The following is a 14550-nucleotide window of genomic DNA, read 5'->3' on the forward strand; positions in this document are numbered from 1 at the left end:
CTATTTTCTATGTTTCTAGTATCAATTTGATCTGAATGTTGACCAATCTGATCCTAGTCTTTGACACTTCCAAACCAGACCATCCTCCAATGATCCTTCTCCTCTCCTGGGAAGGCACAGTCCTGTCCCCATCTATATTGGTTTTAGAAAGAAACAACAACCTGGAATTAAACACCAGTGGGCTTCAAAGCAAATTAATCATCTCCAAAGTAAGGATTCAGAGCCTGTGTTTTCAAACAGGGTTTGTGGTAGAGTTGGAAGTGGGAGAGTAATTATAAAACAAATAGCTCTTAACTCAAGGTCTATAATTAAAGTTGAGAATGACTGGTGGAGTAGAAAAATAAGTTCATCTGTTGTGATTTGCAGCTGAATACAAAGTGCTGGAGTTTCTCAGCGAGTCAGACAGCATCTGTGGAGGGTATGGTCAGACGTTTCAGTTCGGGACTTTCTTCATTCTGATCCAATGAGTTCCCAAATGTTAGACACAAAAAAACTGGAGTAACTCAGTGGAACAGGCAGCATCTCTGGAGAAAAGGAATGGGCAATGTTTCGGGTCGAGACCCTTCTTCTCGACCCGAAACGTCACCCATTCCTTCTCTCCAGAGATGCTGCCTGACCTGCTGAGTTACTCCAGCATTTTATGTCTGTCTTCGGTTTAAACCAGCATCTGCAGTTCCTTCCTACACAGTTCCTAAATGTTTTTGTCTTTGACGTGTGCCATAAATCATTCATCTGTTCCTTCCTGTGGTCCTCACGTATCCGGGGCCACTTCACCCTCCCTCTCTTCCTCTGTCACACGACGGATGTGTGAGATGTTGTCGGCATCACAGAGCAGTTCCCAGGTGTGGTTGTCCGCAATGCGAGGGGCGCTCGTGTCTCCGGTCTCCATCTTCTCCAATCCAGAGAACGAAACGCGGAATCTCTGAGCACCAGCCACCGCACTTTGCTGCTCGCTCACCCTGCACCTCACTGGGAAGTATCGCTCCATCACCTGAACGCCAAGGTCTGCCGTGCTCTCCCTCTCAGTCTGTGTCTGGGGGGGGGGGTTAGAAGTGAAAATGCGTTATTGACCGATGCCCAAATGGAAAGAGCAGTGAGCGAGGGGGTCGATGAGTAAACGATTCACCGGACCAGCCAGGAGCGGTCAAGGTTCGATGTGTGGTTTGTGAGCCGCAGTCACACAAGTCTGCAGACGCTGTAAACCGCAGTGAAACACAAACAGCTGGAGGTACTCAGTGGGTCGGGCAGCATCTGTGGGGATGGTGGGTGTAGCAGGTTCGACCGTCCCTCTGCCTCCACTGAATTCCCCCAGCACTTTGTTGTGCTCTGAGCACTACCTGTTCTGTCATGTACGGTCTGACCTGACTGGTAGAATGCAAGGTTTCCTCTCTGTATTTCAGCACATAGAGTCTTAGAACTGTTCAGCATGGCTACAGGCCATTTGGCCCATCTTGTCCATGCTAACTGTTGGCGCATTGTCCCATTTGTCTGCATTTGGCTCATATCCCTTCCTACCCATATTTGCCCACTTATCTTAAACCTATTAGAGATTGTAATTGTAGCCACTTCTATAGCTTCCTCTGGCAGCTCGTTCCAGATATGGACCACCCGCTAAGTGACCTGGGGTCCCTCTTAAATCTCTCCCCTCTCCCCTAAGCCTGTGCCCTCTAGTTTTAGAATCCTCAACGTCAGGAAAGACTGTGAGTGTTCACTTTATCCATGTCATCATGACCATAAATATACCGTGCAACAACTTGCCATTCATGTGACAATAATAAACTGGGATCGATGGAATTTGGTGCAGAAGTGCATTTAGGGAAGGCACAGTGGAGCAGAACAGCGGGGCGGTGGGTATAACTGCTGCCTCAGAGTGCCAGAGACCTGGGTTCGATCCTGACCTCGGGTACTGTCTGTGTGGAGTAAGCGCATTCTCCCTGTGATGGCGTGGGTTTCCTCCAGGTGCTCTGGTTCCCCCCCATTCCCAAAGGCGTGTGGATGTGTAGGTTAATTGGCTCTGTAAATTGTCCGTAATGTATAGGATAGTGTTAGTGTACAGGTTAATCGGTGGATCGAAGGGCCCGTTTCCATGCTGTGTCTCTAAAGCCTAAATCTATCCCCTCTCACCTTAAGCCTGCACCCTCTAGTTTTAGAATCCTCTACCCTCGATAGAAAGACTTCACTTCATCTGTGTCACTGTGAACATACGTGTCAAGTGTGACAACACACCGCACAAATAGTGAGCGGCCTGGATAGAGTGGATGTGGAGAGGATGTTTCCACTAGTGGGAGAGTCTAGGACCAGATGTCACAGCCTCAGAATTAAAGGACGTTCCTTTAGGAAGGAGATGAGCAATTTCTTTAGTCAGAGGGTGATGAATCTGTGGAACTCATTGCCACAGAAGGCTGTGGAGGCCAAGTCAATGGATATTTTTAAGGCAGAGATAGATGTATCTGTACACTATGGATGACTCGATTGTAATCATGTATTGTCTTTCTGCTGACTGGTTAGCACGCAACAAAAGCTTTTCACTGTACCTCGGTACACGTGACAGTACACTAAACCAACTAGATTCTTGATTAGTACGGGTGTCAGGGGTTATGGGGAGAATGGGGTTAGGAGGGATACATAGATCAGCCACAATTCAATGGTGGAGTAGACTTGATGGGCCAAATGGCTTAATTCTGAATGAATGAAGACTTTATTGTCATATGTGGCAAGTCACAGTGAAATTATTTGCTTGCAGAGTAAGGTATGCCACATAAGGGCGTGACAAAGTTATAAAGTTCACCCTCCCCAGCCAGCACCACCATTCAATATGATCATGGCTGCTCATCTAAAATCAGTAGATACAAAATGCTGGAGTAACTCAGCGGGACAGGCAGCATCTCTGGAGAGAGGCAATAGGCAACATTTCGGGTCGAGACCCTTCTTTAGACGTCACCCATTCCTTCTCTCCAGAGATGCTGCCTGTCCCCGCTGAGTTACTCCAGCATTTTGTGTCTACCTTCGATTTAAACCAGCATCTGCAGTTCTTTCCCACACATCTAAAATCAGTAGCGGTTCCAGCTTTCTCCTCATATCCCTTGATTCCTTTAGCCCCAAGAGCTAAATCTAACTCTCTCTTCCAGTGAATTGGCCCCCACTGCCTTCTGTGGCAGAGAATCCCACTAGATATCCCTCGCTTGTGAGCATGGTGCTGGGGCAGAGGGAGATGGATGGATGGACGGACCGATCTGATGTACCGATCTGATGTACCTGCAGGGCTACAATGAGCTGGCATGGTGCGGCGGCTCCCAGAGTCTGGGTCGCCCAGGCGGCGCAGTCCCGGAGCAGGGCGGCGAGGAGAGCCGCTTTACCGGCCACGTCCCGCCCGCCGCACCCCGCCAGCATCTCGTCCGCCCCGTCGAGCAGCAGGAGAGAGGGCGGGGGTCCGGGGCTCTGGTGCAGAGAGGCCAGCGTGTGTAGGACGTCCCGCACCGACTGCGGGTACACCAGCTCCACCCGCCGCAGGCAGCGCGGCTCCAGAGGCAGCAGCGCGGCGGGCAGCGCCTGGATGGGCCGAGGGGCCAGGAATAGCACCCGTCCCCCCCGCTGTCCGGCCACTGCCGCCGCCGCCTGGAACAGCAGTGATGTCCGAGCAACCGAGCGCCGGCCCAGCACCAGGCAACTGCTGGCGGCCCGGACACCCCCCCACCCCAGCCCGGGGTCGCCGCCAGCTCCGGGACCCCCGGTAATACCCAGACCCCCAGTAATACCCAGACCCCCAGTAACACCGGGACCCCCAGTAATGCCCGGACCCCCAGTAACACCGGGACCCCCAGTAATACCCAGACCCCCAGTAATACCCGGACCCCCTGTAATACCCGGACCCCCAGTAACACCGGGACCCCCAGTAATACCCGGACCCCCAGTAACACCGGGACCCCCAGTAACACCCGGACCCCCAGTAACACCCAGACCCCCAGTAATACCCGGACCCCCTGTAATACCCGGACCCCCAGTAACACCGGGACCCCCAGTAACACCGGGACCCCCAGTAATACCCGGACCCCCAGTAACACCCGGACCCCCAGTAACACCCGGACCCCCAGTAACACCCGGACCCCCAGTAACACCCGGACCCTCAGTAACACCGGGACCCCCAGTAATACCCAGACCCCCAGTAATACCCGGACCCCCTGTAATACCCGGACCCCCAGTAACACCGGGACCCCCAGTAATACCCGGACCCCCTGTAACACCGGGACCCCCAGTAACACCCGGACCCCCAGTAACACCCGGACCCCCAGTAACACCCGGACCCCCAGTAACACCGGGACCCCCAGTAACACACGGACCCCCAGTAATACCCGGACCCCCAGTAACACCGGGACCCCCAGTAATAACCGGACCCCCAGTAACACCGGGACCCCCAGTAACACCCGGACCCCCAGTAACACCCAGACCCCCAGTAACACCCGGACCCCCAGTAACACCGGGACCCCCAGTAACACCCGGACCCCCAGTAACACCGGGACCCCCTGTAATACCCAGACCCCCAGTAAAACCCGGACCCCCAGTAATACCGGGACCCCCGGTGCTACTGGAGCCGCCGGTAATGTGAGAGCCGCCGGCGGTGCCGGAGGAGCCGAGGACCTGCAGCAGCAGCGCCGCCATCGCCCGCCCGCCACTTCCTGGTTCAAAAGCAACAATTTCCCGCGCAGGATTGACACAACAACAACCCTCTGCATTTGTGTGGCCGCCCGTGCAATCCGGACAGTTAAAATGATGACAGTGAGCCTGAGAAGGAATTGTCTAAAACACACCCCCCCCCCACCCCACACACACATACACCACACACACACACATACACCACACACACATACACCACACACACACACATACACCACACACACACACACCTTCCATACACACACCCCACACACCCACCCCACAAACACTCCCCCCACACACACACACACCTCCCATACACACACACCCCTCAAACCCCCCCACACCCCCCCCAAACCCCCCCACACACCCCCACACTCCCCCCCCACACACACCCCACACACACACCACCCCACACACTCCACACCCCACACACACCCCACACACCCCCCCCCCACACACACACCCCACACACACACCCCACACACACATACACCACACACACACACCCCAACACACACACACACACCTCCCATACACACACACCCCACACACCCCCCCCCCAAACCCCCCCACACACCCCCCCCAAACCCCACACACACACACCCACACACACACACACACCCACACACACACACACCCCACACACACCGCCCCCACACACACCCCACCTTGAGTTGAATGAGTTACTTCAGCGTTTTATGTGTAAGAAGAAACTGCAGACAAAAAAAGCTGGTGTAACTCAGCAGGACAGGTGGCACCTCTGGCGAGAAGGAATGGGCAGCATTTTATGTCTATCTTCACTGAGTTACTCCAGCACTGTGTCCATCCTCACTGAGTTACTCCAGCACTATGTGTCCATCCTCACTGAGTTACTCCAACACTGTGTCCATCCTCACTGAGTTACTCCAACACTTGTGTCCATCCTCACTGAGTTACTCCAGCACTGTGTGTCCATCCTCACTGAGTTACTCCAGCACTATGTGTCCATCCTCACTGAGTTACTCCAACACTGTGTCCATCCTCACTGAGTTACTCCAGCACTGTGTCCATCCTCACTGAGTTACTCCAGCACTATGTGTCCATCCTCACTGAGTTACTCCAACACTGTGTCCCTCCTCACTGAGTTACTCCAGCACTATGTGTCCATCCTCACTGAGTTACTCCAGCACTATGTGTCCATCCTCACTGAGTTACTCCAGCACTGTGCGTCCATCCTCACTGAGTTACTCCAGCACTATGTGTCCATCCTCACTGAGTTACTCCAACACTGTGTCCCTCCTCACTGAGTTACTCCAGCACTATGTGTCCATCCTCACTGAGTTACTCCAGCACTGTGTCCATCCTCACTGAGTTACTCCAACACTGTGTCCATCCTTACTGAGTTACTCCAACACTGTGTGTCCACCCTCACTGAGTTACTCCAACACTGTGTCCATCCTTACTGAGTTACTCCAACACTGTGTGTCCACCCTCACTGAGTTACTCCAACACTGTGTCCATCCTTACTGGGTTACTCCAACACTGTGTGTCCACCCTCACTGAGTTACTCCAGCACTATGTGTCCATCCTCAATGAGCGCCTCACCTGGAACTACATTTCCCATAATGCCAAGTGGAGGAAGCGCATGCGCCTTGCAGCCTGGGGCGGCGGGACAGCGACCAATCAGACGCGACGGCGGTGTGTATGACGCGGCGTGCGGACGGCGGCGGCTCAGTCGGCGGGTGGGCGGCGCCGTGGGGGGGGGAGGTCCTGTGCGCTCGGGCGTCAGCTCGCATTGTGGCCGGGGGGGGGGGACCGGACTAGACTGGGCCGCACGCTTGCCCGCCCGCCCAGCCCAGCCCTCACCTCAGGCCTTGCCCGTCCCGCTCGCCCTCTCTCGGCCCGCGTTGCCTTGCCTTGCCTTGCCTTGCCTCGCCTCGCTGCTCGGATGGCGGTGAGAGTGGGCGGCCGGAGCCTGGGCCTCGGCCTGTTGCTGCTGCTCGCCGCCGCCGCCGCCGGCGCCCTGGAGGTGAAGCGGCCCCGCGGCGTGGCCCTGCAGAGTGAGTACGCGCCGGGCCCTACATTGGTGGCCCTGGCTACAACTAGTGTTGATTATAAAGGCGCGGTGCCTAGCAACCGTGCAGAGGGTGGAATGCAACAGTGCTGCCTGCAGGAAGTGGGCTGCATTGGTGCCAGTGACTGATGCAATGGGGCATGCATGCATGGACAGACAAGAGGTGTAGGAGGAGGCCATTCGGCCCTTCGAGCCTGTACGCACCGCCATTCAATGTGATCATGGCTGATCATTCACAATCAGTACCCCGTTCCTACTTTCTCCCCATATCCCCTGACTCCCTAAGAGCGACATCTAACTCCCTCTTGAAAACATCCAGTGAATTGGCCTTCAGTGGTAGAGAATTCCACAGATTCACAACTCTCTGGGTGAAAAAGTTTTTCCTCATCTCAGTCCTAAATGGCCTACCCCTTATTCTTAAACTGTGTGTGACCCCTGGTTCTGGGCTCCCACAACACCAGGAACACGTTTCCTGCATCTATCGTGCCCAATCCCTTAATAATTTCAGTCTGAAGAAGGGTCTTGACCCGAAACGTCACCCATTCCCCCCTCGATGCTGCCTGACCTGCTGAGTTACTCCAGCATTTTGTGATACCTTTGATTTGTAGCAGCACCTGCAGTTATTTTCCTACCTTAATAATTTTATATGTTGCTATAAGATTCCCTCTCATCCACTAAATTCCAGTGAATACAAGCCCAGTTGACCCATTCTTTCATCATATGTCAGTCCCGCCATCCCGGGAATTAACCTGGTGAACCTACGCTGCACTCCCTCCAAAGCAATAATGTCCTTCCTCAAATTGCATCTGATGTAATGCTGCCAGCTTGCCCACTGTGCTGCACATCTGGAATTCATTACAGTTAAAAAAATAGTCAGAAAGGTGCCACCACTTTGGGAGTACCATAGGCCTCTCAACACCCAGTGAGAGATAGAGGAAGAGATCTCTGGACAGATGCAAAAGCTCCAGGCTCCTCGTAATGGACGACCACAACTTTCCCAATGTTGACTACAACTTTCTTGGTGCAAAAAGTGTAAATGAGGCAGAATTTATTAGTGGGGCTGCAGTTGGACTGTAGACTCCACAATGTCAACAGTCCAAGTGCGTGAGGGCCATGTATTGGGAAATGAGTTGGCAGGAACTGACTGATATCAGAGGGTGGTGAATCTGTGGAATTCCTTTGCACAGAAGGCTGTGGAGGCTGAAGAGGAACAGCACTTGGGCTTTTGTGGAGCTGTGAAAGCTGCAGGGGGCTCTCACACGTGACAATGCTGAACATTTGTGCTCATTTACTCTTGTGAGTGGCGCAAACTTATTGCTCGCTAATCTCTACCTAACCCCTTTACTCTGAAGAATGGCAATTCTTAAAAATTCCCTATCCTGAACAAATTGTGGAATTCCCTGCCTTTGTGCTGAATGCAGATATTTAGCAATAGGTTTAAGGAAAGTAAAAATACCTGGCCAGGACAATGGGCCTTTATGCTCGTGTTAAGACTACATTTTTTTAAACTTTGGATTTAAATTGTGCAAAATGGTGCTGGAAGTTTGATAATCCTTTTGTGCTGTGTTCAATCTTCTTTACCTACTTTCTTGTAGTTGAGTATGTTGTGCCTGTGTATAGTAATGTTTTGACTGAACTTTATGCGCAAAAGGTATTTCACTATACCCAGACACGTGTGACAAAGTAGCGTTGAACCCGACTCTCACAATGGAGCTGCTGCAGAAACATTATTTACGTGGTAAAAAGAACGGACTTTGACCCATAACTCTTTTTGTCCTTGTAGATCGACACTTTTATGAGGAGAACATACCATTTACGTGTTTGGACGGCTCCAAGACTATTCCATTCCACGAGGTGAACGATGATTTCTGTGACTGCAAGGATGGCTCAGATGAACCAGGTTAGTGCTGCCTTTCGCGGCACCTCCTAGTGGCGCATCGTACTGTTGCAGGTAGCAGCTGACAATCTGCCCCACAGCCTGACATTTGCTCACAAAACATGTCCAGTGGATAATTGAAGTGTCCTAGGTCATCAATTACTGACCCTAAAACAAGACACAAACTGCCGGAGTAACTCAGTGGGACAGGAACGGGGCGGGAAGTTTGAGTCTGAAGAAGGGTCTCGACCCGAAACGTCACCCATTCCTTCTCTCCAGAGATTGACACAAAAAGCTGGAGTAACTCAGTGGGACAAGTGGCATCTCTGGAAAGAAGGAATGGGTGACTCCCGGTGGCTGAGCACTTCAATCCCACTCCCAGTCTGACCTTTCTGTCATGGGCCTCCTCCAGTGTCATAGTGAGGCCCACCGGAAATTGGAACAGCACCTCATATTTCGCCTGGGCAGCTTGCAGCCCAGCGGTATGAACATTGACTTCTCCAACTTTAGATAGTTCCTCTGTCCCTCTCTTCCCCTTCCCAGATCTCCCACTGTCTTCCTGTCTCCACCGATATCCTTCCTTTGTTCCGCCCTCCTGACATCAGTCTGAAGAAGGGTCTCGACCCGAAATGTCACCCATTCCTTCTCTCCTGAGATGCTGCCTGACCTGCTGAGTTACTCCAGCATTTTCTGAATAAATACCTTCGATCAGTTTAAGTTAAGTGAGTTTGGGGCAAACAATTTCACTAAAATTTGCAGTTGGGCTACATGTGAAACTTAAGATTCACATTTAAGTAAACATGGCACGTCATGTCATTTTAAAATAGTTTTTTTAAAATTGCAACTTGAATAGTCTCGATCTCCTTCCAGACGTGCTATCTTTAAACCTGTTTCTGGTGTTCTTTCAAGTGTTGTTTGCAGATTTATTTTTGGCCAGAAGTCCGAATGTAAGACTGTCGCTTACTTTCAGTGCAAATTTAATTTGCCTGCAGATTTGTTAATGTATCTGATATTAAACCTGCCTGTTTCATGTGGTGCTGTTGATAGTTGTGTGATAGAACTGTGAGTCTTGTCTCTGTTTTACAGTGGGGAATGGGGTTCCTGAGCTACACAGTGCCGTGTGCGTGGAGTGCAGAGAACAGGCTAGCTCCCACACAAAGTGCTGGCGTCTGCAATTCAATTGATAAATCTGTTTGGAATTTAACTAGCATCCTTCATAGCTGCCTTTAAACTAAAATTTTAATCTGTGCATTAAAATAATTTGAAAAGTTCCTTTGTTAAACTGGGCAATGTAATTAATAACGAATTTGAATCTTGTCGTAGTGGAATTGCCACTCCACAGTCCTTGTGGAGACACAATCCTGTGTTCACATTGAAACATAGAAACATAGAAAATAGGTGCAGGAGTAGGCCATTCGGCCCTTTGAGCCTGCACCGCCATTCAATATGATCATGGCTGATCATCCAGCTCAGTAGCCTGTACCTGCCTTCTCTCCATACCCCCTGATCCCTTTAGCAAAAAGGGCCACATCTAACTCCCTCTTAAATATAGCCAATGAACTGGCCTCAACTACCTTCTGTGGCAGAGAATTCCACAGACTCACCACTCTCTGTGTGAAGAAATGTTTTCTCATCTCGGTCCTAAAAGACTTCCCCCTTATCCTTAAGCTGTGACCCCTGGTTCTGGACTCCCCCAACATCGGGAACAATCTTCCCGCATCTAGCCTCTCCAACCTCTTAAGAATTTTATATGTTTCTATAAGATCCCCCCTCAGTCTTCTAAATTCCAGCGAGTACAAGCCCAGTCTATCCAGTCTTTCCTCATATGCAAGTCCCGCCATCCCAGGGATTAATCTGGTGAACCTTCTCTGTACTCCCTCTAAGGCAAGAACGTCTTTCCTCAGGTTAGGAGACCAAAACTGCACACAATACTCCAGGTGCGGTCTCACCAAGGCCCTGTACAACTGCAGCAGAACCTCCCTGCTCCTAAACTCAAATCCTCTTGCTATGAATGCCAACATACCATTCGCTTTCTTCACTGCCTGCTGCACCTGCATGCTTGCTTTCAATGACTGGTGCACCATGACACCCAGGTCACGTTGCATCTCCCCTTCTCCCGATCGGTCACCATTCAGGTAATACTCTGCTTTCGTGTTCTTGCCGCCAAAGTGGATAACCTCACATTTATCCACATTATATTGCATCTGCCATGCATTTGCCCACTCGCCTAATCTATCCAAGTCACTCTGCAGCCTCCTAGCATCCTCCTCGCAGCTAACACTGCCACCCAGCTTCGTGTCATCCGCAAACTTAGAGATGTTGCATTCAATTCCCTCGTCCAAATCATTAATATACACTGTAAATAACTAGGGTTCCAGCACTGAGCCTTGCGGTACCCCACTAGTCACTGCCTGCCATTCCGAAAAGGACCCGTTTATTCCTACTCTTTGCTTCCTGTCCGCCAACCAATTTTCTATCCACCTCAAAACTGAACCCTCAATACCGTGTGCTTTAAGTTTGTACACCAATCTCCTATGTGGGACCTTGTCGAAGGCCTTCTGAAAGTCCAGATATAACACATCGACTGGTTCTCCCTTATCCACTCTACTAGTTACATCCTCGAAAAATTCTATAAGATTCGTCAGACATGATTTGCCTTTGGTAAATCCATGCTGACTTTGTTCGATGATTTCACCACTTTCCAAATGTGATGCTATCACATCTTTAATAACTGACTAGCATTTTCCCCACTACCGATGTTAGGCTAACTGGTCTATAATTCCCCGTTTTCTCTCTCCCTCCCTTTTTAAAAAGTGGGGTTACATTAGCTACCCTCCAGTCCTCAGGAACTACTCCAGAATCTAAAGAGTTTTGAAAAATTATCACTGATGCATCCACTATTTCTGAGGCTACTTCCTTAAGCACTCTGGGATGCAGCCTATCTGGCCCTGGGGATTTATCTGCCTTTAATCCATTTAATTTACCTAACACCACTTCCCGACTAACCTGGATTTCCCTCAGTTCCTCCATCTCATTAGACCACCGGTCCCCCGCTATTTCCGGCAGACGGTTTATGTCTTCCTTAGTGAAGACAGAACCAAAGTATTTGTTCAATTGGTCTGCCATCTCCTTGTTCCCTATGATCAATTCACCTGTTTCCGACTGCAAGGGACCTACATTTGCCTTAACTAATCTTTTTCTCTTGACATATCCATAAAAGCTTTTGCAGTCTGTTTTTATGTTCCTTGCCAGTCTTCCCTCATAATCTATTTTCCCTTTCCTAATTAAGCCCTTTGTCCTCCTCTGCTGGACTCTGAATTTCTCCCAGTCCTCTGGTATGCTACTTTTTCTGGCTAATCTGTATGCTTCATCTTTTGTTTTTAATACTATCCTTGATTTCCCTTGTTAGCCACGGATGCACTACCTTTCCTGGTTTGTTCTTTTGCCAAACTGGGATGAACACTTGTTGTAGTTCATTCATGCGACCTTTAAATACCTTCCATTGCATGTCCACCGTCAACCCTTTCAGCATCAATCGCCAGTCTATCTTGGACAATTCACGCCTCATACCCTCAAAGTTACCTTTCTTTAAGTTCAGAACACTTGTTTCTGTATCGACTTTGTCACTCTCCATCCTAATGAAGAACTCTACCATATTATGATCACTCTTGCCCAAGGGGCCTCGCACAACAAGACTGCTAACTAACCCTTCCTCATTCTCATTACTCAATACCCAGTCTAGAATGGCCTGTTCTCTCGTTGGTTCCTCGACATGTTGGTTTAGAAAACCATCTCTCAAACATTCCAAGAAATCCTCTTCCTCAGCACCCCTGCCAGTTTGGTTCACCCAATCTATATGTAGATTGAAGTCACCCATTATAACTGCTGCGCCTTTAGTGCATGCATTTCTAATTTCCTGCCTGATGCCATCCCCAACCTCACTACTGCTGTTAGGTGGCTTGTACACAACTCCCACTAGCGTTTTCTGCCCCTTAGTGTTTCGTAGCTCTACCCATATCGATTTCACTTCCTCCAAGCTAATGTCCTTCCTTTCCACTGCTTTAATCTCCTCTCTAACCAGTAATGCTACCCCACCTCCTTTTCCTTTCTGTCTATTCCGCCTGAATATAGAATATCCCTGGATGTTGAGCTCCCAGCCTTGGTCACCCTGGAGCCATGTCTCCGTAATCCCAACTATATCATAATCATTAATAACTATCTCCACATTTAATTCATCCACCTTATTACGTAAACTCCTTGCATTGAGACACAAAGCCTTCAGGCTTGTTTTTACAACTCTCTTACCCCTTATACAATTATGTTGAAAAGTGGCCCTTTTTGATTTTTGCCCTGGATTTGTCTGCCTACCACTTTTACTTTTCACCTTGCTATCTGTTGCTTCTACCCTCATTTTACACCCCTCTGTCTCTCTGTTCCTGCTCCCATCCCCCTGCACTAGCAAACACCCCCCCTAGGACATTGGTTCCATTCCAGCTCAGGTGCAGACCGTCCTGTTTGTACTGGTCCCACCTCTCCCAGAACTGGTTCCAATGTCCTAAAAATTTGAATCCCTCCCCCTTGCACCATTTTTCAAGCCACGTATTCATCTGAAATATCCTCCTATTCCTACTCTGACTATACTTCATATACGTTATTCCCGTATCATGTATCTGCACACTGTGGACGGCTCGATTGTAATCATGTATTGTCTTTCTGCTGACTAGTTAGCACGCAACAAGATATACTTCATCGTGTCCCGTGGCACTATCACCATGTGAAATGGGGGTGACTGTAAACAAAAAAAGACAGTGCTGGATTAACTCAGTGGGTCATGCAACATGTCTGGAGAACATGGACAGATGATGCAAAACATTGTCTGTCCATTTCCTCCACTGATGCTGCCTGACCCAATGAGTTCCTCGTGCACTTTGTTTTTTGCTCAAATAAAAATTTTGGTTTGCTCTATTCAGCAAAATGTAATTACCCAGATGTTTTATATTCTCTTATGGAAGCCCTTTACCTTTGCACAGCTGCTGTTCATGTGCAAAACCTCTGATGACTGTTTGACTGTAGAAACAAAGAACTGCAGATGCTGGTTAAAACACAAAATGGACAAAGTGCTGGAGTAACTCAGAAGGCCAGGCAGCATCCTTGGAGAACAGTGATGTGATGTTTCAGGTTGAGACCCTTTTAACGTCTGAAAGGTCTCAGCACAAAATGTCCCATATCCATGTTCTCCACAGATGCTGCCTGACCCACTGAGTTACTCCAGCACTCTGTGAAACGTCACCTATCCATGTTCTCCACAGATGCTGCCTGACCCGCTGAGTTACTCCAGCACTCTGTCCTTATGACGGTGTGGCCACTCATTTACTCAGCCAGCAGTCTTTGTGCGCCCAGCTCCTGCACAGTCTGTCCCCTCTGCTGAGCTCACGGGAAGGCTCGGTGAGATGAATGCATGAAGGTCGCCACGGAATTGCCTGATCTTGTTTCTTTTTGCCAGGAACGTCGGCCTGTCCAAACGGCAGCTACCACTGCTCAAATGCTGGCCACAGACCTGAGTACATTCCCTCCTCCCGCGTGAACGACGGCATTTGTGGTAAGTTCTCGTGCCAGGCTTGGCCAGTATTGGAAGCAACTTGATCTTGTGAATGGGCTAAACTGAACCATCCTACCTCAGAGAGCAGTCCTGAGCCACTATCCACCTCATTGGTGCCCCTTGGACGCCCCTTGATCAGACTTTGCTGGGTTTACTGGCACTGAATGTTATTCCCGTATCATGTATCTGTACACTGTGGACGGCTCGATTGTAATCATGTATTGTCTTTCTGCTGACTAGTTAGCACGCAACAAAAAGCATTTCACTTTACCTCAGTACACGTGACAATAAACTAATAACTGATCTGACATCCTGTAATCGAGGATTTTTTGCTCTTTTTTCCCCATTAAAATAGAATTTAGTTACAGA

At 49.8% G+C, this 14550-nt stretch overlaps 1 protein-coding gene across 1 annotated transcript in view; it reads left to right on the forward strand.

The window, feature by feature from the left end:
* Positions 1-6446: 6446 nt before the first annotated feature.
* The window catches only part of prkcsh (PRKCSH beta subunit of glucosidase II), a 59292-nt gene continuing 51188 nt past the window's right edge, over positions 6447-14550 (forward strand). The window contains exons 1-3 of the mRNA XM_078429324.1: positions 6447-6692; positions 8490-8606; positions 14086-14181. Of these exons, the coding sequence (XP_078285450.1) occupies positions 6581-6692; positions 8490-8606; positions 14086-14181 (325 nt within the window). The 5' untranslated portion in view covers positions 6447-6580. The remainder of the gene's footprint in view (positions 6693-8489; positions 8607-14085; positions 14182-14550) is intronic.

This window comes from Rhinoraja longicauda, chromosome 37 (assembly GCF_053455715.1).
Source record: "Rhinoraja longicauda isolate Sanriku21f chromosome 37, sRhiLon1.1, whole genome shotgun sequence".
In the NCBI taxonomy this organism is placed as follows: Eukaryota; Metazoa; Chordata; class Chondrichthyes; order Rajiformes; family Arhynchobatidae; genus Rhinoraja; species Rhinoraja longicauda.